The following is a 24,993-nucleotide window of genomic DNA, read 5'->3' on the forward strand; positions in this document are numbered from 1 at the left end:
TTTTAATGCTTTTGTTTTGTTTTGTTTCCCTACACAATGCATCAGAGACGCACGAGGTATTCCAGCAACTTGTGTCAATAACTCTGTCCTCTACTGTTGTAACATGGAAATACATGCAGGGGCTTTAAAATTCAATAAATTCGACCTGAACTTTACTTTGTCTGTTGTTGGCTGTTTGATTCCCCACTTTAACGCCTTGTCACACAGTTTAAACTGATAAAATATCATCTTGAATGAAATATAACAAGTGTTTTTTTATTATTATTATAATTAATGGTATAAATAATGAACATATTTTATATTAAATCAAGTGGAAGACGTTGAGTAGCCGCTACAAACACACAAACAACTCTACATGTTGTAACCCGCACGCTGCCATTTGACCTTGAAGCTGTTTCTTTATATTTCTCTTAATCCCGCCCTCTTAACTGCAACCAACCGACGTTTAATGCCTCCGCCAATCAGCAGCCTCGGAATCCCAAACCCCGCCCCTCATTTGATGACCTCGCCGTTGTTAACCAATCGTGCCCCGGTATGAGCATTACATCGTCAACACGAAGCCCCGCCTTAGCGTCTTCAGTTGTCACGGCGTGATTGACAGGTGGCTCCGCCAATCGTATATGAGGGCCGCGGTCTCTTATCCAATCGCGACACGCTTTAAGAAAAATGGGCGGGTCGCTCGCGTCTTCTTCGCTGGTGATACTGCGGGCAACTTCCGGCTGCATCGTCCTCTGGAAACCACAACGTGAGTAGCCTTCGTTACCTGTGCGTTTTTCTCTAACGTGATATTTTAATGGATATGACTTCGCATGTTTGCTGCTTTTTTGGCACGTTATCTTTCACAAACTGGCCTTTGTCCTCCTCCACGAGCAGCAGATTTGTGTGTTTTTAAAGCTGTCAGCTGCCGGCTGGGAGGCTAGCAGGCAGGCTAGCAACGCTGCACTCAGGGGCTAGCTTGAGTAACGTTTCATGCTGGGGGCAGATTTCATTCAAAATATATTAGATGCAGCAAATTATGAAAACAGCTGATCATCGCGGTTTATTCGTGGTATATTTCAGTCGCCACATAGCGACGTTAATACTTAAAAAGGAGCCTGTGTTCTCTGCTAATGCTCTTAACTTCATATGAATGAGTAGGAGCAGTGTGAAAGGTTAAAGGGACACTCCACCTATTCTGCACTCGTTGACTCAGTATGGGTTGTATTGCGCAGCCTGTGACAGTTTGTTCCTGTTTTATTTGCATTATAAGCTCTTAAGAGAATAACCTAAGTAATAGCTTCAGGGTTTGCTGCCTTCTTATAATAAACTGGTTTCTATAACTACAGTTTCTGATCTGTCAGTATTTGGCTTTTGTGATGACTTGCTTGTATCTGTGAAAGGGCCCCAAATAGCAGGTGTCATATCCTTAACGAGCTAGACAACCATATCAAACACAGACTAATGGATGTAACACTATATTGTCAGTGCACGGTGTGTTTAACCCTCAAACAATCAGCTGTGTAGCTGTGCAAACAGCTCAGAGTTGTCGGTCGACTCCCTCGTGGTGGGGAGTCATACGAGCACCTGGAGCTGTGGGCTGACTCTTTCTATAGGTTTTGTAATTTTTACTGGATGTGGAGCTGCAAAAACGAGCTGGTCGATCTTAATTGTTAGTTAAAGGGGTCACCTAGTGAAGAAGATTGTTGAGAAGTGGTGTGATCTGGTGATGCTACCTACTTGTCCCTATACAGATACAGATGATCAAAAATATTAGACTTTTCTTTCTGCTGCAGATTTACATTTGAAAATCTTGTTTTTAGTTTTAAATCTCTCTTGCAGGTCCTCACTATTTACATATCAAATAGTTCAGTGCTTCTGATTTATATGACTTCCCTGTGTCAATATTTACACAATGATATGCACCCACACCTTTTTTCTCATCTATATATCCACTGTGGGATAATTTAAAGCCTTATCTTACCTTTAATGCTTCTACCTCTGCTGATAAACCTAAAAATAACTCGGCTCGTACCGGCTCCGTCTTTATTTTAACTGTCTTGCTCACTCTTACTGTATTTCTTTCCTGGCTGCTCAGAATGGGCAGTGTTTTGGCTGCCAGCTCCCCCAACCCACCGCCTCCGTCGGCCTCTGGCAGCGCCGCCGCCGCCGCCCCCGGGTTGATGGTGCCGCCGGGCTTCGGGATGCCTCCAGTTTCTTCCGTCATACCCCCCGCTGGGGCGGCCTCTGGGCAGCAGCAGCAGCAGGACGAGGCAGAAAGTTCATTGCCCAATCCGGGCGCGTTTGACGAGTGTCATCGCAAATGTAAAGGTACTGGGGAGCAAAGATAACTCTATTGATCCAAAATGGAAAATGGAGGAGAATGCTGGTTTTACCTCAGTGTTTGTTTTTGTCCTCAGAGGTTTTTCCTATGCAGATGGAAGGCGTCAGGCTAGTCGTCAACAAGGGCCTTAGCAACCACTTCCAGGTCAGTTAAGCTCCTTTAAACATGTTAAACAACACGAGTCGGAACAGTTTTGCTCCGTGCACATGTCACTTAGAGTAATAGAACAAATAAACATCTGTAGAGCTCAGGTTTTGCTTTAAGATTTTAATCTGGAAAACACAATAGAAAGGTTTTAATGTGCATTTCACGCTGCATCTTTAAATGATTTCTGTGCAGGTGAATCACAATGTGCTGCTGAGCACCACTGGAGATTCCACCTACAGGTTTGGTGCCACGTATGTCGGACTAAAGCAGACTGGACCAGCGGAGGTATATGAACCTCACCTGTAAGACGTTTCCCTTTACTTGCTTTGGCCTGCGACTTAAACGTCCTGCTTCTTGTTGTTCAGTTCTTCCCGGTCATGGTGGGAGACATTGACAACAGCGGCAGCCTCAACGCTCAGATCATCCACCAGATCACCAGCAGAATACGATCCAAAGTGGCCTTCCAGGTAAACCCCTTAACTGTTTAACTGGTCCTTATTTCTGTCACCGTGCATGATGTTAAAACGTGTCACGCCCGCAGACACAACAACAAAAGTTTGTGAACTGGCAAGGAGACGCCGAGTTTAGGGGAAAAGATTTCACTGCGACGGTAACGCTTGGAAACCCAGACGTCCTGGTCGGCTCCGGTAGGTTCATCAGTCAGTGATCCAGTTTATCTGTCTGTGTGATGCTTCAAATATTTAGATTTGATCTACTCTGATTCTCTCACCTGTCAGGTATCGTGGTCACACACTACCTCCAGTCCATAACGCCAGCTCTGGCTCTGGGAGGGGAGCTGGTTTACCACCGCAGGCCAGGAGAGGAGGGCACAGTGATGTCTTTTGTTGGCAGATACACAGGTGAGACACAGTTTAAAGACTCGGTTTGAATAAATAAAAGTGTCACACATATTTACTTCTTCTTCTCCTCACATCGGTGCAGGCACGAACTACATCGCCACGTTGACGCTCGGCTCAGCAGGAGCTCACGCGTCGTACTACCACAAAGCCAACGATCAGGTAACGGCTTTATCCTTTAAGTCTCTTGGTCATCTCGGGTCAGATCTGCAAACAGTTTGTAGAGTTTTTTGTTTTATTTGAAGTATCCCGGAGCAGAATTCTTCAGCTTTTTAACAAATATGTCCAATTTATCTCATCGTGTATCCTGTCTCTGCTCTTCAACAGTTGCAGGTCGGCGTGGAGTTTGAGGCGAGTGCCCGCATGCAGGACACCACTGTGTCGTTTGGCTACCAGCTAGATGTGCCTAAAGCTAATTTACTGTTCAAAGGTATGATGTGTTTGGATTATTGACATCTGCAGTGTGTCTGTTCTAGACTACAGAGGAAATTAAATGTCTTTTCCTGTTCTGGTTGTGACCAAAATCTACAGGTGCAGAGCAAACCTTAGTTATTTTCTGCTTTTAAAGGAATAGAGCAACATTTTGCTTGAGCAAGCATCCAACCTCTGAATTGCTCCCACGGGCAAAAGAGGCAGCAGCTTACTGCTCCGAGCGTACACACTACTGTGTGAATGAATGGATGGGTCAAATGCTGGAAACCTATTTTCCCATGTTGCATCATTTCAGTATAATTAATTCCTATTATGTGTTGTAAATTGGTGGCAGATTATTATTGGTCGTTAAAGGAGAATTACTGTTTTTTTTTACAACCTGGACCTTATTTCTGGCATAAAATGCGATCGTATACTCACCCCATATAACTTTGGTGTTATTTCGAATCGTTCGTCAGATATTTAGATCCGTGTATATCCATATAGTGGGAGTGAATGGGGCACCGAAACACAGCCTCTAAACAACACATTATCTGCCATGAAACTCGTTCATTTCACCAATATTTTGTTATGATACGCTAGTGCTATTCCCCCTTGAGTTACCTGTTATCTATTCACGGATGTGCAGCGGTTTGTTGTTCTTTGGCCAGCTGTTCCTCTCTCTGCCTTCGCATCCTCCTTTCAATGAGCTCCTCATCCGTATACTCAAAACGGTAAGGACGTTCATTATAAACAAAATCGTCGTCCACAACCTCAGAATCGGAAAAATATTCAGCCATGATGCAAAAAACTAGCAGTAGCAAATTACAGGCCGACCGTCGCAGGTGCGTGCGGCGCTCAGAGATGACGTCATCCAGGTCAGAGGTTAGTAGGTCAATCTACAGACCCCGGATGATGATAACAGGTAACTCTGTACTCAACGGGGAGTAGCACTAGGGTATCATAACAAAATATTGGTGAAATGAACGAGTTTCGCAGCAGATAATGCGTTATTTAGAGGCTGCGTTTCGGTGCCCCATTCACTCCCACTATATGGATATACGCGGATGTAAATATCTGACGAACGATTCGAAATAACACCAAAGTTATATGGGTGAGTAAACGATCGTATTTTATGCCAGAAATAAGGTCCAGGTTGTAAAAAAACAGTAGTTCCCTTTAACAGTCAGGCAAGTTTCTGAGGCAACACCCACATATGATTATATTTAAACTACCAAACTCCCAGTACCAACGTATTCAAGAAACTTTTTACAAATGAACATAATCTAAATGATTCAATTTGCATGATTTCAAAGATGGAAGAAGCCCGTATTAGCTTTTAATCCTGCAGATGTTTCTCTCCCTAAATCAAACGTTCTTCCTCCTCCAGGTTCAGTAGACAGTGACTGGGTCGTCGGTGCAACGTTAGAAAAGAAGCTCCTGCCGCTGCCGCTCTCCCTCGTCCTCTGCTCCTTCCTCAACCACCGCAAGAACAAGTTCCAGTGCGGGTTCGGCGTCACCATCGGTTAGACCGGCCGACCGCTGCGTCCCTCTGACTGACGGACAGACTGTATAACACTGCTGGTGGCCCATCATCTCAAATCTGTCTCTTTTTTTTTTTTTTTTTTTTCGGTAGATTCGACCGTTATTGGCTTTTCATCACGTGGTGAATAGATGCTAATAATTTAAATCTTAAGATATGAATCCCCTTGAATGATCTTTAAAGAACGTGATCGGTCAGACATTAACTGGCCGCGGACTCTCGACACACACACAAAACAATAGACGGTAGGACGACACGTTAGAAGACGATGCAGCGCTCTTTGTTTCCGTCACTGAAGTCAGTGCCTGTCACGTTTTTGTTGTTTTTTTTTAAATTTTTGTTTGAATTTTATTCCTGTTTCTTTTCTTTCTCCTGTTATTTTTATTTTTTTGTTTTTTTACTGTAAAGTGTCTCGGTGTGCAGTGAATGAAATCGTTGTCATTTGATTGTTTAACGGTGATTTATCGGTTACAGACAAGTTTACCAGCGGTTAGAAATAAAAAGGAGTGTACTGTACTATAATGTATGTCATGTTCTCAGTCCATCGCTTGTTTCATTGCCTTTTTTTTTATGTTACAAACATAAGGAACAGTATATATGACCTGTATATACCTCTTGGAAACTGATAAATACCATTTCTTACAAAAAAAAAAATAGCCGTGTCGTTTTCTTTTAACCGGTCCCAGATACAGTCAGACATGATCTTATTAACGGAGATTAAACTGCAAGACATTATCAGGATAATCTGTGGATATTTAACAGGTTTGTCACTGGATGAGACAGAAGTTTAAAATGACACATGAGACATATTTAATTAAACTAAAGTGTTAAGTGTCGTTGCATTGTCTCAGAGGACAGATCACGTCTTGCTTTTTGCTTTTTTTAACCTTAGCAAGAATGAAACTAGATAAATTTACAAGTTCAAGACGGTTAATAAAATATTTTGAGCTGATTTTCTGCAAATAACGAGTCAGTGGGTGGTAAACCAGTTCTCTTTTTGTTCACTTTAAGCTTTATTTGTGATATCTTGCAGGAAACAAAGCAAAAGAGATGCAGAACTACAAGCTTTCATTTACCAAAAATAAACAGATTACAATAAATATTAGCTGTGTGGATGGTAAGTCCGTCTACTGGGTGATCTTGGTGAAGGTCTCCCACAGAGCAGTAAGCTGAGCCTGCAGGTCCTGAGTGCTGGAGTCCAGCTTGGCCTTCAGCTCATCTCTGTATGGGGCCAGCTTCTCCTGGATCTCCTGGCTCTTCTGGACCAGCTGGGCCTCAAAGCCCTGGGTCAGGGGCAGCATTTTCTCCTGAAACTCCTCCAGGCTCTGCTCCACCTTCTGCTTCATCTCCTCGGTGTAGGGGACCATCTGGGCCTGCAGCTGGGCCACGCTCTGATCCAGCTGCCCCTTCAGCTCCTGGCTCTTCTGCAGCAGGACGGCCTTCAGGGCCTCCGGGTCCATGGCCTCGGCGTAGGGGGAGGCCTCCTTCTTCAGCTCCTCCACTTTGCTCTGGAGGCTGGCCATCAGCTCCTGGGCGTAGGGCTGCAGGTTGGTGCTCACGGCGCTCAGGTCCTTCTCCAGCTGGGCCTTCAGCAGCTCAGTCTGCTGAGAGAACTGGTCCATGTAGTTCTGGGTGAGAGGACCGGCCTGAGTGCGCAGAGCGACGACGTACTGGTTGACTGTGTCAGCGCTCTCGGAGATCTTCACACTAATAGACACAAAAAATATTTTAAAAAAATCAGTTATTCCACTAAATCATCTCATATTTCTAATCTCACATGTCGTCTTTCTTATATCAGCTCTTACTTGACTTGTTGCCCCAGCTCGGACTCTCTGATCTGCTTCAGGGACTCCTCAGCAGTGTGTGTCGCCTTGGCAACGTAGTCCCAAAAAGCATCTTTCACCATATCCAGGTTGGTCTTGGGCGGCTCCTGCCACAGGATGTTGGCATTGCAGACTGTCGACGAAGCGGCAGCAGATTTAATTATTTCCACCAGTGTCGTTTAAATTGATCCGGATTTGAAGTCACGCAAAGAGAAAGTGTACTCACCGGAGACGAGAGCGAGAACGGCGAGAACCTTCATGATTGGGCTTGATGCTGTTGGGCAAACAAAACCAATGTTTAGTTTAAAAAATACATGAACTGACTTTAGAGATTTTATAAAATAAGATGTTTTACCTTGCAGAGGCAGCTTGTATCTCCTTCACCGTGTCTGAAGACTGGTGGCGTGCTCACGGCTGTTCTCAGGCTTTTATAGTCGTCCCGGAGGGTAAAGTCCTTCAGTCGCTGCCCCGCTGGACAGACTCTTGTCACCATTGCCACTCCACGTCACTGGATGAGTGTCACTGCTGCCTCGCCTCGTGAAACGTATTCACAGAGAAATGAATCTGAAACAGCATCACGTCCAGCGGCTGCAAAAGTAGAAGAAAACAGGTTAAGATTATAAAAAGAAATAATTTTGGGGTTTGGCAACATGGTAGGAAGCTGTAAACAAATCGTGTCTCTATTGTCAAAGCCAAACAAATCATTGTCTGGGTGTATAACAGCATCAGATCCTGTCTTTCTCATCAGTATTCAGACGGTAAAGAGGGTTGCAGACCTAATCTGTAAAGTTGCCAGATTTAGTAAAGTTACAGAAAGTGTCTGACACTGTCCGAACATCGGAAAGCTTTCCCCTACACCTCCTACTTCCTACATCCTTCTCCTTTCTGCACATAAATGAGCTTACAGGTCACAACGCTTTCTTGATCTGCAGGACCAAACATGTCGTTGAGATATGGGAGGTGTGCATGTCTCTGTCTTTATAGATTATGTATGGTGCGCTGAGTGCCTGTACATTCCTGCGTCTATCTACACTATACTGCCAAAAGTCTTCACTCATCCATCCAAATAACTGAATTCAGGTGTTCCAATCACTTCCATGGCCACAGGTGTACAAAATCAAGCTCCTAGGCATGCAGACTGCTTCTATAAACGTGTGATAGGATGCCACCTGTGCAACAAGTCCAGTCGTGAAACTTCCTCGCTACTAAATATTCCACAGTCAACTGTTAGGGGTGTTATAACAAAGTGGAAGCGATCGGGAACGACTGCAACTCAACCATGACAGAGGCAGGTGTGGTCAGGGGATGCTGAGGCTCGTAGTGCGCAGAGGTCACCAACTTTCTGCAGAGTCAACCGCTACAGACCTCCGAACTTCATGTGGCCTTCAGATTAGCTCAAGATCAGTGTGTAGAGAGCTTCATGGAATGGGTTTCTATGGCCGAGCAGCTGCATCCAAGCCATACATCACCAAGTACAATGGAGACACGTTCTCCATCTGACAATCTGATGGACCAATCTGGGTTTGGTGGTAGCCAGGAGAACTGTACTTGTCTGACTGCATTGTGCCAAGTGTGAAGTTTGGTGGAGGGGGGGATTATGGTGTGGGGTTGTTTTTCAGGAGCTGACCTTGGCCCCTTAGTTCCAGTGAAAGGAACTCTGAATGCTTCAGCAGACCAAGAGATTTTGGACAATTCCATGCTCCCAACTTTGTGGGAACAGTTTGGGGATGGCCACTTCCTGTTCCAACGTGACTGAGCACCAGTGCACAAAGCAAGGTCCATAAAGACATGGATGAGAGAGTCTGGTGTGGAAGAACTGGACTGGCCTGCACAGAGTCCTGACCTCAACCTGATGGAACACCTTTGGGATGAATTAGAGCGAAGACTGTGAGCCAGGCCTTCTCGTATGACATCAGTGTCTGATGTGCTTCTGGAAGAATGGTCAAAAATTCCCATAAACATATTCCTAAACTTTGTCGAAAGCCTTCCCAGAAGAGATGAAGCTGTGATAACCCTATGGATTAAGAATGGGATGTCACTTAAGTTCATATGTGTGTAAAGACAGATGAGTGAATACTTTTGGCAATATAGTGTTTTGATCTATCGTCTGCAGAGACACGTCTCATCTACTTTGTGCCTAAGGAAGACGAGAGAAGACTCGTTTTCTGATATCAAGTGTTTGTGGCACTTCTCATGTGAACCTACAGCAACGTCATCTTAATTTATTACTTTCAGCTCCTGAAAAACCCCCTTTTCTTTCCCCTCAAGTTCGTCACCAGAGACCAGCTGGGTGTTTATCGGTTATCTTATCAGTTTGTTGTATTGGAAGGAAAATGTTCTTCCGTTTACAGGTCAGAGGGAACAAACTGGATCAAAGTCCTGCTCACACCTCACCAGCCTGAGAAAACCCCCGTCAACAGTAGTTTCTGTCGCTGAAGCGAAATCGATCGTGAAGTCACAACAGAGTGATCAATGAAATGTCACATTTTAGCTCGAGTGTTAATTTAAGTCTCAAATTTTTGTCTCACAAAACGGATTTAGTGCTGTTTTTTAAAAATTCTGTCATTTCAAACTTAAATTTTAATAAATTACTGCTTATTTTCTTATTAAAACTTGTAAAAATATCAATAATACACAGCTCAGGTAGTGTCACAAGGCTAAATATGATAAAACACAAATTAAAACATGAGTTCATCGAGTTAGAAAGTGTCTCAACTGGACAAACTCTACATAGACTGGTGTCCTTAACAGAAAGATGTCCCTCAGTAGTTGGTTAAATAGTTTTATATTTATCTTTCTTGTTGTCAGAGAGCTGAGATCACGCCTGAGGTTTCATCAGGCGGCCCGAGACGTCCGTCCCTGACTCATGTCTCTTAGACCGGTTGTGATGTGGAGGCAGCGGTGACAGCATGGCACTCAGAGCTGGACTTTACTCCTCTGTCTCCTCCGCTACGACTCCTCGGCCTATATATACTGAGTCGTGAAGGAACACACACACACACACAGTATTGAACCACAGGTAAGACACGTCTCTTTCACTTCTCCTGACTTGGAAACAACCACAAAAGGTTAATGTTGTTTCTTTTTCTGCAGCTGTTCCAGTCATGAAGGTCCTCGTGGTGCTCGCCCTGGCAGTCTTCACCGGTGAGGAGGGTTTTGCATCTGCAGTGATCGATCAATTAATTAATAATTTCACTTAAAACCAGAAGAAATTGTTGCACATGTTAATGTTTTTACCCTCTGATGCCTCAGCTGGCTGCAATGCCAACCTCGTGTGGCAGAACAAGCCCAAGCAACAGGTCGACATGGTGAAAGATGCCTTTTGGGACTACGTTGCCAAGGCAACCATGACCGCCGAGGGCTCATTGAAGCAGATCAGAGAGTCGGAGCTGGGAAAGGAAGTGAAGTAAGAACAGCAATGGTTTTAAAAATCTTTTAAAAACTCAAATCTTTTACTTTAAAGGAAATGAAATCGGGGCGACAGTGGGACAGAGGGGACAGAGGAGACAGAGGGGACGGCGGGGCTTAAAGTTTGTTTTTTGGATGCATAATGAAGAAAGATGTTTTCCTAATCCTGGCTTCTGCTCTCTGCAGCATCTTCATCGCAACGAGCACCGACGTCGTCAACAAGTTCACCAACAACCTGCGCACTCAGGCCGCTCCTCTCACCCGGGACCTCCTCTCCAAGTTCTCCCAGCAGACCGAGCAGCTGAAGGCCCGTCTGGAGAAGGACCTGTCCTCCGTGGGAGCCAGCCTGCAGCCCTACGCCGAGGAGCTGCTCGACGAAATCCAGAGCAAGGTGTCTGGGCTGAGCGGAGACGCCGCCCCCTACGCCGAGGCCATGGACCCGGAGGCGCTGAAGGCCGTCCTGCTGCAGAAGAGCCAGGAGCTGAAGGTGCAGCTGGATCGGAGCGTGGCCCAGCTGCAGGCCCAGATGGTCCCCTACACCGAGGAGATTAAGCAGAAGATGGAGCAGAGCCTGGAGGAGTTTCAGGAGAGCATGGTCCCCCTCACCCACCGCCTTGAGGCCCGGCTGGTCCAGAAGAGCCAGGAGATCCAGGAGCAACTGGCCCCGTACGGAGAGGAGCTGAAGGCCAAGCTGGACGCCGACACCGAGAACATGAAGAGGCAGCTGGCCGCTCTGTGGGAGTCCTTCTCTAAACTCACCCAGTAAATGGACTCACATGAAAGCTACGGCTGAATTAGCTTCTGCCGTTGACAGTGATTGCTGCTAAGTCAGGGAGGGATTTATGGGACAGATAAAAAAAAAAGTGCAATACCTCATTATCCATGTTTTTGTCTGTGAAGTTCCACTGATTCCTCCTCTGTGTTACTGTTTACCTCTAAAATGTGTTACCTCTAGAACAAAAATAAAAATGGTTCTTTGAATTTTTGGACTTTTTTCTTGGTGTTTGAAAAGGAACATTTCAAATAAACGTTCATGAACGTTTCAGAAAGTTTGTGCACGTTTAAGAAAGTAGATTAAAGACAGACTCTGCAGCTACTTGAAGATGAGATAACACAGTTTCACACTTTTAAATTAAAACCTGAATTCATGGTAACGATGCAGCAGAATATTAATGTAATGCACTCAGTGGTTTTGTTGGTACAGATTTATTTGACCAGTAGCTTTGGTTTCATGAGTGACACTAGTCGTCTGTCCCTCTCTGCAGCCCTTCTGGCTTTGAAGCATCAGTGCAAGGGTCTTTTGTCTTCAGTGTGAAGCCCAGACCTCGGTCTAAAAGAGAGTTTGAGTCTGGATTCACACCAGAGAGAGCTTGAGCTAACCCTAACCCTAAAAGGAAGACGCTCCAGGGGGCATCACGCCGAATCATCTCCTTCCATCTCACCCTCTCCTCCTCTGTGTCCTCTTCTCTCACACCATCTACCTTCATGTCCTCCTTCACTACGTCCCTAAAACTTCCTCCAGCATCCGTCCACCAACATATGCACCATACCTCCTCCTGAACACGTCCAAACCATCTCAGCCTGGCCTCTCTAACTTTATCTCTGAAACATCTCACATTAGCCGTCCTTCTGTCATAAGATAAGAAATAAGACAAGGTTTTATTCGTCACATGCACAGTTATACATAATACAGCAAGGGTAGCTCATATAGACGCGCATTTACAATATTTTAAAGCAGCTATGTGATTAAAGTGCAGCGATGCAGTGGTATTTAAATCCGGTTAAGGCTCAGAGTTGAGCAGACGGATGGCATGGGGATAGAAACTCCTCTTCAGCGTCTCAGACTTTGTCCTCGCCGGCCTAACCTGCAACGTTTTGTGGAAATGTCCTAAAAAAAGGTTGGGGTGTGGAGTGGGGTTCTGATGGTCCCTTCCGCTGAACAGACCCCCCTTTTGAGGGCCTGGTGCAATTTCCCATCCAGGTGGTGATGCTCCCACACAGGTTGCTCTCTGTGGTGCAGGTGTAAAAGTTCCTGAGCACCTGGAGAGGGAGCTTAAAGTCTCTGAGGCGTCTGAGGAGGCCTTCTTCACGATGGTGTTCAGGTGACGAGTCCATGACAGGTCCTGTGTACTCATTCCTGATCCATCCTGGGGCAAAACCATCAGACGAGGTGACGAGGCGAGGTGGTTAGCATTGATGCCTCACAGCGAGAAGGTCCCAGGTTCGAATCCGTGGGCCGACTGGGGTCTTTCTGTGTGGAGTTTGCATGTTCTCTCTGTGTCTGCGTGGGTTCTCTCCAGGTTCTCCAGCTTCCTCCCACCGTCCAAAGACATGCTGGTTAGAGTTCATTGGTGATTCTAAAATGGCCGTAGGTGTAAGTGTGAATGGTTGTCTGTCTCTCTGTGTTAGCCCTGAGATAGACTGGAGACCTGTCCAGGGTGTACACCGCCTCTCGCCCCAATGACAGCTGGGATAGGCTCCAGCAGACCCCTGCGACCCACCAGAGGAACAAGCGGTAACAGAAGATATATATATTGCACACATTAGTTTTGGATCAAGGATGTATTTTTATCGTGTTAACTTGTGCAACATCACTTTAGGACTTTATGATTTCTGTTGTTATCTGACCCCCTTAATAGAGTAATTTAAAGGGGTGTGACGCTCTCCCTGTCTGAGGGCAATAAGAGACATAAAGTTAATAATGTGTGTGATGTCCTGCCGTGTTGGAGTCGATTAGAAGAAGGTTTGAACTGTAACCGACATTAACCTCAGCCCAGAGAGTCTAGAGAAACCAGGGTTACACTTTTAATTAATGGTGTATTTATAGTGTAATAGACAATCTGTAGTGACCGTGATTCAGTTTATAAAAGCAGTAAAAGGGGAGATCATCATTTTACTCAGATTAAATCATCGTCTTTACATGCTAAGTTTTAAGAACACAATTAAACATAATAATAATATAAATAAGGTCACTCCGACCTGTCTGACCTATAATCTGTCTGTCATAATCATCCTGAACTGATTAGATTGTTTTATAGAGGCTTGAATTAAAAGCTAAATCAACACATTGTACTCTGTTAATCATCTATTATTTATCTGATCCTGGTTCCAGGGTCCCAGGTTCACATGTTCTGGCGTTTTTCACGTCTTTAACATGTTCATATTCTTATTAACATTTCAACCTGCACATCTATAGACGATGAGGTCACTCTGATTTGTGTTAAAGGTCGTTATTTAGTAGGTTTCCCACGTTATAAAACCGTATAAATGAAGGCAGACGTCGTTAAAGCAGACTCTGAACCAGATCTGTTGGACGGTGACATGATGTAAAAGTGACTTTTGTCCTTTTCCCCCCCTGTTGTGTTATCACCTGTGGCCGACGAGGACACGGTACAAGCCATGTGTTTTCTCTCATTATCTCACGCCTCTGTCACAGAATCACAAATAAACAAACTAAAAAAAAAAAAAAGAAGAAATAAGATTGGAGTCGGTCTGATCTTGTTCTCTGAGGTGTTTCCAGTTCTCTCAGCTGTACCTGTGCTTTCGGCGTGTGCGACGTGGAGCCCAGACGACACACACAGCAATAAAACATGACAACAACGCAGCTCCTGGTGGGAACTTCGGACGCAGGTCAGCAATCCTCCTGACATTTATTGGATCTCATCAGTGCCGCCTGAACCGTATAAATACTGAGAGAGGACCTCAGTCTGAGTCACTGATCTAAGGTCTGATCACTGAGGTAAGACACAGACTGTTACTTCATACTGGATTTTTAAAGCTGCATGAATTATGTTGTTTTTAACCTTGTGGAGAATCTGAGATGATTTTAATGTTTCATCCCAGACAGAAATAGTTTCACTGCAGCCTGTTTATTATGAACTATTGCAGGTGTCCTTGTTTGTGTGTCATCATGAGGATGTTTGCAGTAATCCTTGCGCTGGCAGTCCTCTCAGGTGAGTTGAAAACCTTTTGCTTTATAGACACATGAACAAAAAAAACGACTGCAAAGAAGGAAAGTCAAAGAGAAGGTGAAGTGAGAAAGGCCAGATCCAGAATACTTTATTAATCCTTCAAAGAAATTGTTTTTCATTGTAGCTGCTCCCATTTAGCGACAGTTGCAAGCAGGTAGAATAAAATACAAATAAAATAAATAAAAATACATTTAATTTGCACAAGGACTGCGGCCCCCTCCAGGGACCTCTTGTAAAAGTATTAATATAAATAATAATCCTCAGAAAAGTAAATATGTCCTTCAACGGAGAAGAGAAACTATACGTTATAATTTTCAGAAACTTGATTCAGGGCTGTTATTTGATTCAAAATCCATATTTTTTTTGTTTGTCTCCCACCGTGACGACTCTGTTCTTTGTCCGAACCAGGCTGCCAAGCCAGAAGTGTCCCCCTGGACGAATGGACGGGCGCCTGGGAAGTCACCGTCGACAAGTTTAAGGACTACATCACCGACCTGAACGAGAAGGCCGACGAGGTGGTGACCAACATCAAGAGCTCCCAGATCAGCAGAGAGCTGGAGTGAGTAAACCGCTTCACTGTCAGACTGCAGCCTCTCTGACGAATACCTTGAACGCATTAAATGTTTAGTAAGGCGTCTGCATGGCACGGGGAGGATTTGGAGATTGTTGCACGACTCAAGTGTTTCCGTTTCCTTTAAAATGCAGTTCAAACTTTTCCGTTATGTAATTAAACAGACAAACATTTCACCTTTGAAATTTTAAATTTAGATATTAACTGTGTCAAAACTGTTCTGATCTACAAATACTTAACATCTGATGTATTTAAAGTATTTAACATAAAAGTACTTGTACGGCAAAAAGGCCCCGACAGACATTATCACTGTTTATACTGATGCAACATAGCTGATTGAGGTTAAGCTATTTCTCCACCCTCTTTACACTTGATTGCATAAGCATAACCTAAATAGTGTTAGGCCTCTATTGGTTATCTAACTTTATGTTTTAGTGTTAGTAGTTTGATAAACAGGTTTCATGAAGGTGAGAAATGTCCAGAGCTGCTGATTGCGCTCTTATCTTAAGTCCACCTCCCTCATTTTTACTGCTTTAATCATTTATTGGATCTTTGTTGGTCTGATATCTGCATGGTTTCAGGACACAACAGAGGAAAACAGACTAATACTAGCTCTTGTTTCCAAAAAATTAAAAATAAAACAGAACTAAAACAAAGGCAGCTGGACTTGTTTGAGTTTTTGCAAAGAAGTTTCACCAGTTTCAGTTTTTAGAGAACCAATAAATGTGGAAAATCTTGATTTTCTTTGCCCTAGTCTTCAAAAAAACCAAACAAATCAAACTCTGAACTCATCCGCCTCTCCCTCCACCAAACAGCACCCTGATCCAGGACAGCATGGCCGAGCTCGCCATGTACAAGGACGACATGCAGACCAAGCTGGCTCCCTACACCCAGGAGGCCGCCGAGCGCCTGGGCAAAGACCTGCAGCCGCTGGTCGACAAACTCAGAGACCACATGACAGAGGCCCGGGACCAGATGGACAGGTACGCTCAGGAGCTGCAGACCATGATGGAGCAGAACGCTGACGACGTCAAGGCCAGGGTCTCCGCCTACACCCGCAAGATGAAGAAACGCCTCCAGAAGGACACCCAGGAGATCAAGAGGTGAGTGGGGTGACTCCAGAAACTCATTTATATAGAGTTCTATGTAATCTAATCCATGTTTCATTTACATTTGACTTGTTTTATTGTAATATGGTGAAACTTCTGTGAGCTCCAACTTTACACTCCTCTGTTTCCGTCTCAGAAACGTTGCCGACTACTTTGAAGAGCTTCAGTCCCGCGCCTCCGACAACATGGAGGACGTGAGGGCACGTGTCGACCCGTACTTCGCTCAGGTGCGAGACAACGCCCAGGCCAAGATCACCACCCTCAACGACCTGCTGAGGACCCAGATGGAGAACGTGAAGAACAAGATCCAGACCACGGCCGAGGACATCAAAGTCCGCGTCGAGGGCACCGCCGGGGACCTCCAGACCACCCTGCAGGAGAAGATGGAGGAGCTCCGCAGCTGGTTCCAGCCCTACGTCTCCGCGATCAGTGACACCATGTAAAACCTGTAATCAGTCTGGACTGTTCGGTTATTCATCACTACTTAAACTGAAGCTGCTTTTATGTGAACGGTTTTGAAGGAAGTCATCAATAAAAACACTGGTCCTCAATAATCTGTCCCAGGTCTCCTCTCATTGTTGTTGTTTTCTTTGTATCTGAGCCAAACTCAACTTGTCACTCCCATCTCATCTCTCCAAGTTAAAATTTAGTTTCATTTTAAATTTAACTCAAAACAATCTCTATAAAAAATCTATTATATTTTGAAAATTGATGATAAAAGGCTGCAGTAAAAAGGGAACCTGATAAGGCCCTTATGCTGGCATTATTGAACTTTGTTCTCACTGCTTTAATAAACCAGATTCAGACGCCTGATGGTCCTTAGCTGCTGCAGTTTATGTATCTGCATCTGCATCACTGTGTGCTGGTCTGATGTACCTCAAGCATCCAGGATCATTTTCCTACAGGGGCGGATGTGGTGACTGCAGTTCATAGTTCTCTAAAAACCTGAACTGGTGAAACATCTTTGAGAAAACTCAAACAAATCAGTTGCCTTTGTTTTAGTTCTGTTTTATTTATAATTTTTTTGGAAACAAGAGCTAGTATTAATCTGTTTTCCTCTGTTGTGTCCTGAAACCATGCAGATATCAGACCAACAAAGATCCAATAAATGATTAAAGCAGTAAAAGTCAGGGAGGTAGACTTAAGATAAGAGCGCAATCAGCAGCTCTGGACATTTCTCACCTACACGGTTTCAATTCTGCCTCTGCAGGTTTCTAAATCAGTGCATGGAAAATTATAAATATAATAAAAATACTATTTTGTTAACATGCTATGAAATCAAAGGTCTGATTTCTTGCAAGAAGTTTTTGATTTTTAAGAAATTTCTTTAAAAACACATATACTTAATTAATTTGGGGCATCATAAAATCTTGATTTTAGATAAAATATTTGTAACTTAATTTATTAATGCAAACAGGACAATAACATTAACATTATTATGCACATACAGTAGGAAGTACATAATAAATGTAAGTCACATGTAGCGTAATTAAATTATAATAAGGCAGCGACAAACGATAACAAATTAAAAATGCAAAATAATAAGAAACTAAATAAAATTAGTAAAAAAAAATCATAAAAATGAATATTTTCTTACAGAAAAGCTTTATATTTAAATATATATTTGTATATAGCCTATTTGAGAATGGCAAAGTATGCATAAAAATGTACAAGATCAAATAACAAAAAAATATATAATTTAACAAAAGATTAAATGTTGTAATTTCAAATAAAATTTAAATTTCTTACTTTATTGAGAGTTTTCCAAACACATGTTTTGCTGTTTTCTTTTCGCTTGGCCGCACGTGAAAACAGCGGCACGGTGAAACCAAACTACCACCACTCGCGTCATCCGAACATCCAATCACATTCCTTCTCGCTTTTCTTTCAGCCAATGGGAAGCGGCGGTTCCTCGCTCCATGTTAGTTCGTCTCTCTGTTCTGTGTTGTCATTTCCAAACATGCCCATCATGCTCAAAGAAGTGGGTTTTATGTTTTTTCCCGCTCGCTGATTCCCCGTCACGATGAGCGGCCTTTGTAGAGAAGTCATCACTCTTCAGCTGGGACACTATTCAAACTTCGTGGGGACTCACTGGTGGAATTTACAGGTGAGGGACGAAGCTAACGGCTAACGCTAAAGCTAGTTAGCTTCGGCATGTGTTGTCAAACTTCGGAGACAGCCCCGCAGTGTGTAGTTAGCTAATGTTAGCCGCGACATGAACGCCCGTTTCCTGCTCATTTATACAAACTGAGGACTTGTTGTTATAATTAACCTGCCACACGGGAGTTTAAAACATAAAGATAGCGTTAGCAACCAGGATTTATGATGCTAAAAGCTACTTAATAGTCTGTTTGTGGTCAGAAAGTCCCACTGAAAGGAACAGATTCATCACTTATATTTAGCTGATAGTAATATGGTCCTCTGTCAGTGTCTTTGTCCCTGCAGCGTCCAGAAAGACGTGTTTATTGAGACATTCGTGTACAAATGCCAGATGTGAGGAGGTTAACCGGTTTATTTTAGTGTTGAATGTGGTTTTATAAGTTTCAAACATCACCATTTTGATTAAAAATGAATGAAATGTATAAATTAAAAGCCTTAGATTACTTTTCAGTAATAAGGAAATGACTCCACGTGGAGCTTTATAATAATAATTAGGAGAAAACGTGGCTTCTTCCACACTAATTTGATTTTGTAACCTAATCAAATGACCTGTACTATTTACTATGACTCAAATTAGCTTAATATTTTCTAATTTTATTGTGTATTCTCTTAAAAAAAGATAATTTTCCATTAATTTGTATTTATCTATTTGTTTTGTTCAAGGTACGGTGGCCTGGAGGTGCAAATCAACATTACAAAACATAAAACACTTTTACAAATTCTGAAACAAATTTACATTTCAGAAAACAAAACTACAAGTCTTAAAACAAAATTACATTTCAGAAAACAAATTTACATTTTAGAAAACAAAATTACATCTCAGAAAACACATTTACAAGTTGCAAAACAAAATTACAATTCAGAAAACAAATTTACAAGATGCAAAACAAATTTACATTTCAGAAAACAAAATACAAGTTGTAAAACAAAATTACATTTCAGAAAAAAAAATTACAAGTTGTAAAACAAAATTACATTTCAGAAAACAAATTTACAAATTGCAAAACAAATTTACATTTCAGAAAACAAAATGACAAATAACATAACACTTTTACAAAGACCAAAACACTTTTACAATATCTGAAACAAATTTACATTTCAGAAAACAAATTTACAAGACACCAAACACTTTGACAAACTGCAGAAACAAAACTGTGTTAACCGTCGCATATATCGTCCGCAAAAAGGGCAAAACACGGCTCGCTCGCACTCCATCTTGGTCAAAAACTAGATAGTCGGCTCATGTGCTTGCCTTTCGCTCATCTCAGGTCTCCGTTAGCTTCTCCATTGACGACTAGAACTCGTCATGACCGCTCCTCGTTCACTTCCGGGTCAACCCCGGGGTTGGTACATTCCCTTTCCAGTTGATGTTGGCCTTTTTGTAAATTTGTTTCTGCAGTTTGTCAAAGTGTTTGGTGTCTTGTAAATTTGTTTTCTGAAATGTAAATTTGTTTCAGATATTGTAAAAGTGTTTTGGTCTTTGTAAAAGTGTTATGTTATTTGTCATTTTGTTTTCTGAAATGTAAATTTGTTTTGCAATTTGTAAATTTGTTTTCTGAAATGTAATTTTGTTTTACAACTTGTAATTTTTTTTCTGAAATGTAATTTTGTTTTACAACTTGTATTTTGTTTTCTGAAATGTAAATTTGTTTTGCATCTTGTAAATTTGTTTTCTGAATTGTAATTTTGTTTTGCAACTTGTAAATGTGTTTTCTGAGATGTAATTTTGTTTTCTAAAATGTAAATTTGTTTTCTGAAATGTAATTTTGTTTTAAGACTTGTAGTTTTGTTTTCTGAAATGTAAATTTGTTTCAGAATTTGTAAAAGTGTTTTATGTTTTGTAATGTTGATTTGCACCTCCAGGCCACCGTATCAAGGCCACATGGATTCACATGTTGGTTTCCTTTATTTTATCTATTATTTCACATTGAGCAGATTACGTATTTTTGTTTCTGACGTTTGTCAAGAATAAATAAATCCTCTACTACCTTACTAACCGTCCCTCTGCTTTTGAGGAATCTGAAATCTTATTTTAATCTCGTAAAGTTCTGTTTAACTAAACCAAGAACTAGAAAACAAAGATCAGCAGCTCACATCTTATTCATATTATTAATCCCTTGAGTTATTCATCAGTACATTTGAATGAAAACTGTAGTCTGTAAAACATCTTTGAAAGTATCTTTGGATCACTGTCACCACACTTGCAGACCAGAGACGCTCTTCTCTTTGTTTTCAGGATGCGTCGTTATCGTACGATCAAGAGTCGCCGCTGGGTGAGATCCAGAGCGATGTCGTGTTTCGTGAGGGACAGACTCCGGGCGGACACGTCACCTACACGCCGCGACTCATTGCAATGGATCTCAAAGGTGACTTCTACCATCACACGGCTTTATTAACGCGTTTGAAGTGGCGCCTTGCTCCCCAGCCAAAACAGTTCATGATTCAATACGGTGACATCTATGTGTGTGACATATAAGATGCCTTTCTCTGCGACAGGAAGTCTTCGGACTCTGCGAAAGGAGGGGAGCCTGTACGACGCAGGCAAAGACACGTCTGCCGTCACGTGGTAAATAACGGACGTTTGACGTGCGCCGATCAGCCACAACGTTAAAACCACCAGCCTGTGAAGTGAAGAACACTGATTATCTTGTCACGATTTAATGTTCAACTTGGAAACCTGGGTCCTGACATTTACGGGGACGTTGATACGAATCAACACGTGAATATTGTTGCAGATCAGGCACATCCCAAAGGAAACCTGGTGCTATTTGTTCTCCAGATAAGCAACATAAGCACCTAGCCAGTTGCGTGTTGATCAGACCAGGAACACCCAATCTAGGCGTCGCAATTTGTTCCTAAATCAAAGTCGCTCAAATCCTTCCACTTCTAACATCAACTTTGAGGACAAAATTGCTGCCTGATATATCCCACCCACTGGCAGCTGCCATGACAACCAGATAATCATGAAACCCTACCCCCTATAGCTCACCTGGTTGACAACCCTACCCCCTCCCCAAATTGCTCCGGGCGCTACACAAGTGGCAGCCCACTTTTCTTTTCTACCCCCCCCCCCCGTCATAATGTTATGGCTGATCAGTATATGTTGATTTGTATTATCAATTTGTTATTTTTGTATGTGAAATAAAAAATCTCTTCTCCGTGTGTCAGGGAGGGAAGCCTCATGATGCACAAAGAAAGTCCTCCGGCGAAGAACTCCTTTCTTGAAGATCTGGACAAGTTGGACGTGAGTAGCAGAAGTTTTAAGAAGTGCAGTAAAATACAAAAACTAAAAACTATGTCGTCTAACAACGTCTGTCTTTGGTCTTTTGTCTCTAGAACGGGGAGATACTCACAGAGGCGGACTTTTCCTCCAGCTCCCAGCCTCAGTGCTCAGGTAACACCCACGCCTCCTTTAAAACTGTCGCACAAAAATCCAAGATGCCGTGTCAAAAAATCTGAAACTCTCCCACAGCAGCGGGGTCGGTGAGCGTGGACACGGTGAACAGCCGCCTGGATCGAATCCAAAGGGGCTACAGGCTGGAGGGCAGCGTGGAGGTCTGGTCCGACTTCCTCAGGATCCACCTGCACCCTCGCACCATCTCCGTCGTCCACCAGTACAACCACCACGGGTAGAGTGCTACAGAATGATCGTACAGCTGTTACAGATGATACTCGTGTACCTAATGTGTTGTGTCGTGGCAGTGGCACAGCTCCACCACTAGATGTCAGCCTCTACACACAGTTGAACTTTAGATGATTAATACTGAATCAGTCTCTGAGGGTTTAACATTGAACTCTGTCCAATTCAACACATTTAAAGTAGAGATTTACATTTGTTTTATTCAGTGGACTAAGGATCTGTCACAGTAGCGATGGCCGGATAGCTCAATGCAATCCCAGAACATCAGTTTTATTCTTTAAATACCAGAATCACGCGGAGAACGACCCGTGATTGAAGCTCATCTCTCGCCCCCCTGACGTCCAGACCGGAGTTAAATCTGAGTGTTTGTGTTTTGTTTCCGCTCAGGGAGGCTGACCGTCTGGAGGCCTTCGGACAGGGGGAGTCTCTGCTGCAGGGCTCGGTGCTCGAGGAGCTGGAGGACAAACTGCACTTCTTCGTGGAGGAGTGTGATTACCTTCAGGTAGATCTGCAGCTGCCTTTACGTTTAACACACAGGGACGTCCCGATCAAGTTCCTTCAGCCCGCTGATCTGCTCCTAAACATTTAGTCCTGATCTGATCTTGCATAAATAAACTGTCCTGCTAGCAAACCGCTAAATAAAACAGAAGAAGAAGAAGTTCTGACACAGATCTGGACATCCAACGTCCTGCTCCTACCTCTACAGTTTGTCCTCATTATTCTCCCTCTGTCTGGATCCTGTTTCCCTCTCAGGGTTTCCAGGTGCTCTGTGACTTGGCTGACGGATTCGCAGGCCTGGGGTCAAAGGTCACAGAGATGCTGCAGGACTCCTACGGCGGCAGAGGCATCCTGACCTTTGGCTCTGCGCCTGTCAGTCACCCTGATTCAGTGAGTGGCCCCTTTTTTTTTCTTTATCTTTTGCTTCTGGCTTATTTTAAAACAGACGTTTTTTCTAAATGGTCTTCTGTTCAAACAGACTCCGATGAAGGACCTCTACCACCTGTTGAACTGCGCTTTGGGGACGGTCCACATGGCCAATCACAGCTCCTTCTTCTGCCCGTTGACCCTGCGGGGTGGACTGGGGAGACGACCGTCCAGTCCGACCACGTTCGCCCATCTCAGTTATGACGTAAGACCTTTTCACTAGCCGGACACAGCAGCACTTAGCTCTTACCACAACCTGAGTAACATGGTGTTTGGATTTGATTATGGGGCTTTTACAGTCTGTGGTTTTTGAGTGATAGAGATATGGTGCTCAGGAGATGTGTAGGACTGTGGTATAAATCCAAATGATTTTATTGGCCCGGCAGATCTTTAGTGAAAGATTTAAAGACATTTTAAGATGGATGTTGTTTATTTTTCCTCTGTGCCAGCCCTCGCTGTGGTACCACTCCAGCTCCGTCTTGGCTCTGGCCCTGGACGCCCTGACTGTCCCGTACAGGGTGAGGAACAACAGCGTCCCCATGTGGCAGGTGGCGGACACGCTGGCCTTCTCGGGGAGGAAGGTAATAACGTGCAGCCGCCGCTCGAGCCCCGACGTTAAACCCTCCGCGGGGGGAGCTCGTTATAAACGTTGCCGTTTAAATCCTAGGTGGTGGCAGCGTACGGCGCCGTCCCGTTTCCCATGATGCACGGCGCCTCTCTGCCCGACGCCCTGGGCTTGTGCGCCGATGCGTTGCCCTGGAAGCCGCTGTCGGCTTGCCCCGAGGCGGGCGACGGTCGATGCTACGGGCAGTGGGCGACGCTCAGAGGCTTCGAGGGGCAGAAGTTGATCAGGTCAGAATTTAACGAACAGATGTTGAACTTCACACATCTTATCAAGACTTTATGACTTTTAAAACTTGATTTATGGGACTTCCAACAAAGCAAATAGACTGAATGAGTCTACCGCTCCATAACACAACAATAAACCGTGAACTATTCTTTAATGTTTAACGATAACTCTCCCTCCACCAGCTCTCTGGCTCCGGGGACTAAGCCACCGACTCCTCTGCACAGCCTCCACAGCGGGGAGGACGTCCTGGCTTCCTACATCACATCTTTCTATCCTACGTCTCCTCTGTGAGTCTCTGACTATGAACCAACCTTTTTGTTCTTCACTTATGTTAAGGTGTAAACGTCTCCTCATCCTCTTTGTCGTCACCCACGCAGGGCTATGCAGCTGGTGTCTGCTCCCAGTAAGCTGACGCCTCCTTTCCCTCAGATATTCAGCCAATCCCTCTCTGCTCAAGGCTTCCTGCAGAGCTCGCCGCCCCCGCCCGGCTGTGAGTGCACCTCTCAGCTCTACGGCTTCTATCCTCTGGAGCTCTCAGTAATTGTTTTATTAAAGGATTACGTTTTATAATCTCTCTGCAGCTCTGGCCCCCATCGTCTCCTCGGTGCCCGTCTTGACTTCCCTCCAGTCGGGGCCCGCCCTCGAGCCCTGGCTGTCCGAGCTGCACCGCGGCGCCAGCGCCTTCGACATCCGCCGCGTGGCCCCCAGCTTCCTCGCCCAAGGGTTCGAAATAGCCGACTACCAGGAGGCTCTGGAGCAGCTGCGCCTCATGGCTCGATGTTACCGAGACGACAGCGCCGGCGTGATGCGCTCTTCCTCTGAGGAGGATGACGACGACTGATGACGCGAGTCCTCGGGACAGACGTTTGCTAACATGACTGATCGCGGCTTCGTCTTTTGTTTGCCAGCATGCACGCACTCATACTGACTGACACGGGAGGGGGGCTCTGGTTGGTGGAGGACCAGGAGTGAAGTTACTGAGCAGCTGAACTAGATCGATGGAGCGAAGCTGCACTGGTGCTGGTGATGGGTATTAAGACGCTCGACCTCTAGTAGAGATCCGTGTGTTGTATTCATTGAAGAAATGGGTGTGTATCGACTGTTTATATGTAATTAAATGTATTTTATACACACTATAAAATGACTGAATGAAGACATGTTGTCGCCTCACCTCTAAAGTGGGCACTGGCTGCACGAACCATGAATTCAGATGTTGACGCCATTGCTACAGCCTGACATAACTATTAAAGGCCAGTTTT

At 44.0% G+C, this 24,993-nt stretch overlaps 5 protein-coding genes across 7 annotated transcripts; 4 read left to right on the forward strand and 1 right to left on the reverse strand.

Moving 5' to 3' along the window:
- The first annotated feature begins 718 nt into the window (after positions 1–718).
- Positions 719–6,116, forward strand: tomm40l (translocase of outer mitochondrial membrane 40 homolog, like). The gene is made up of 10 exons (XM_084562893.1): positions 719–745; positions 2,075–2,307; positions 2,397–2,464; positions 2,660–2,752; positions 2,833–2,934; positions 3,009–3,114; positions 3,205–3,327; positions 3,410–3,486; positions 3,652–3,754; positions 5,126–6,116. Exons 2-10 carry the CDS (start codon positions 2,076–2,078, stop codon positions 5,263–5,265), a joined length of 1,044 nt encoding a protein of 347 aa, XP_084419019.1. The 5' UTR covers positions 719–745; position 2,075; the 3' UTR covers positions 5,266–6,116.
- Positions 6,117–6,304: 188 nt separating this feature from the next.
- LOC311501195 (uncharacterized protein) lies at positions 6,305–8,306 on the reverse strand. Its single transcript, XM_084562894.1, has 4 exons — positions 7,457–8,306; positions 7,328–7,375; positions 7,084–7,234; positions 6,305–6,985 (listed from the first exon to the last, which is right to left on the reverse strand). Exons 2-4 carry the CDS (start codon positions 7,359–7,361, stop codon positions 6,406–6,408), a joined length of 765 nt encoding a protein of 254 aa, XP_084419020.1. The 5' UTR covers positions 7,362–7,375; positions 7,457–8,306; the 3' UTR covers positions 6,305–6,405.
- Positions 8,307–10,205: 1,899 nt separating this feature from the next.
- Positions 10,206–11,293, forward strand: LOC311500902 (uncharacterized protein; the record flags this gene model as incomplete). Its single annotated transcript, XM_084562534.1, has 3 exons — positions 10,206–10,245; positions 10,354–10,507; positions 10,696–11,293. The coding sequence occupies 3 exons, from the start codon at positions 10,206–10,208 to the stop codon at positions 11,273–11,275; spliced, it is 774 nt and encodes a 257-aa protein (XP_084418660.1). The 3' UTR covers positions 11,276–11,293.
- Positions 11,294–14,392: 3,099 nt separating this feature from the next.
- apoea (apolipoprotein Ea) lies at positions 14,393–16,603 on the forward strand (the record flags this gene model as incomplete). Its single annotated transcript, XM_084562605.1, has 4 exons — positions 14,393–14,462; positions 14,889–15,039; positions 15,867–16,154; positions 16,297–16,603. Exons 1-4 carry the CDS (start codon positions 14,420–14,422, stop codon positions 16,601–16,603), a joined length of 789 nt encoding a protein of 262 aa, XP_084418731.1. The 5' UTR covers positions 14,393–14,419.
- A 1,471-nt stretch (positions 16,604–18,074) lies between these two features.
- msto1 (misato mitochondrial distribution and morphology regulator 1) lies at positions 18,075–24,889 on the forward strand. 3 transcript variants are annotated; one of them, XM_084563791.1, is made up of 14 exons: positions 18,075–18,267; positions 20,557–20,686; positions 20,817–20,886; positions 21,489–21,564; positions 21,657–21,714; positions 21,793–21,949; positions 22,348–22,462; positions 22,714–22,848; positions 22,937–23,089; positions 23,334–23,465; positions 23,552–23,736; positions 23,917–24,021; positions 24,112–24,224; positions 24,316–24,889. In XM_084563791.1, the coding sequence occupies exons 1-14, from the start codon at positions 18,184–18,186 to the stop codon at positions 24,573–24,575; spliced, it is 1,773 nt and encodes a 590-aa protein (XP_084419917.1). In that variant the 5' UTR covers positions 18,075–18,183; the 3' UTR covers positions 24,576–24,889. The 3 variants fall into 3 exon arrangements, with proteins under 3 accessions (XP_084419917.1, XP_084419919.1, XP_084419918.1); XM_084563793.1 differs by having other exon boundaries at positions 23,334–23,402; XM_084563792.1 differs by having other exon boundaries at positions 21,796–21,949.
- Positions 24,890–24,993: the final 104 nt, after the last annotated feature.

Source organism: Chelon labrosus, assembly GCF_963514085.1.
Source record: "Chelon labrosus genome assembly, chromosome: 16".
NCBI lineage: Eukaryota > Metazoa > Chordata > Actinopteri > Mugiliformes > Mugilidae > Chelon > Chelon labrosus.

Bases quoted from the DNA above. Each gene is read 5' to 3' on its own strand.
- msto1 (XM_084563791.1), top strand. From the start codon at position 18,184: ATGAGCGGCCTTTGTAGAGAAGTCATCACTCTTCAGCTGGGACACTAT. The intron at 18,268-20,556 runs GTGAGGGACGAA...CTTTGTTTTCAG, and splicing joins CTCACTGGTGGAATTTACAG to GATGCGTCGTTATCGTACGA. The intron at 21,950-22,347 runs GTAGAGTGCTAC...GTTTCCGCTCAG, and splicing joins CACCAGTACAACCACCACGG to GGAGGCTGACCGTCTGGAGG.
- LOC311501195 (XM_084562894.1), bottom strand. From the start codon at position 7,361: ATGAAGGTTCTCGCCGTTCTCGCTCTCGTCTCCG. The intron at 7,235-7,327 runs GTGAGTACACTT...CTTCGTCGACAG, and splicing joins CGTTCTCGCTCTCGTCTCCG to TCTGCAATGCCAACATCCTG. The intron at 6,986-7,083 runs GTAAGAGCTGAT...TGTGTCTATTAG, and splicing joins GAGCTGGGGCAACAAGTCAA to TGTGAAGATCTCCGAGAGCG.
- tomm40l (XM_084562893.1), top strand. From the start codon at position 2,076: ATGGGCAGTGTTTTGGCTGCCAGCTCCCCCAACCCACCGCCTCCGTCG. The intron at 2,308-2,396 runs GTACTGGGGAGC...TTTTGTCCTCAG, and splicing joins GTGTCATCGCAAATGTAAAG to AGGTTTTTCCTATGCAGATG. The intron at 2,465-2,659 runs GTCAGTTAAGCT...ATTTCTGTGCAG, and splicing joins GCCTTAGCAACCACTTCCAG to GTGAATCACAATGTGCTGCT.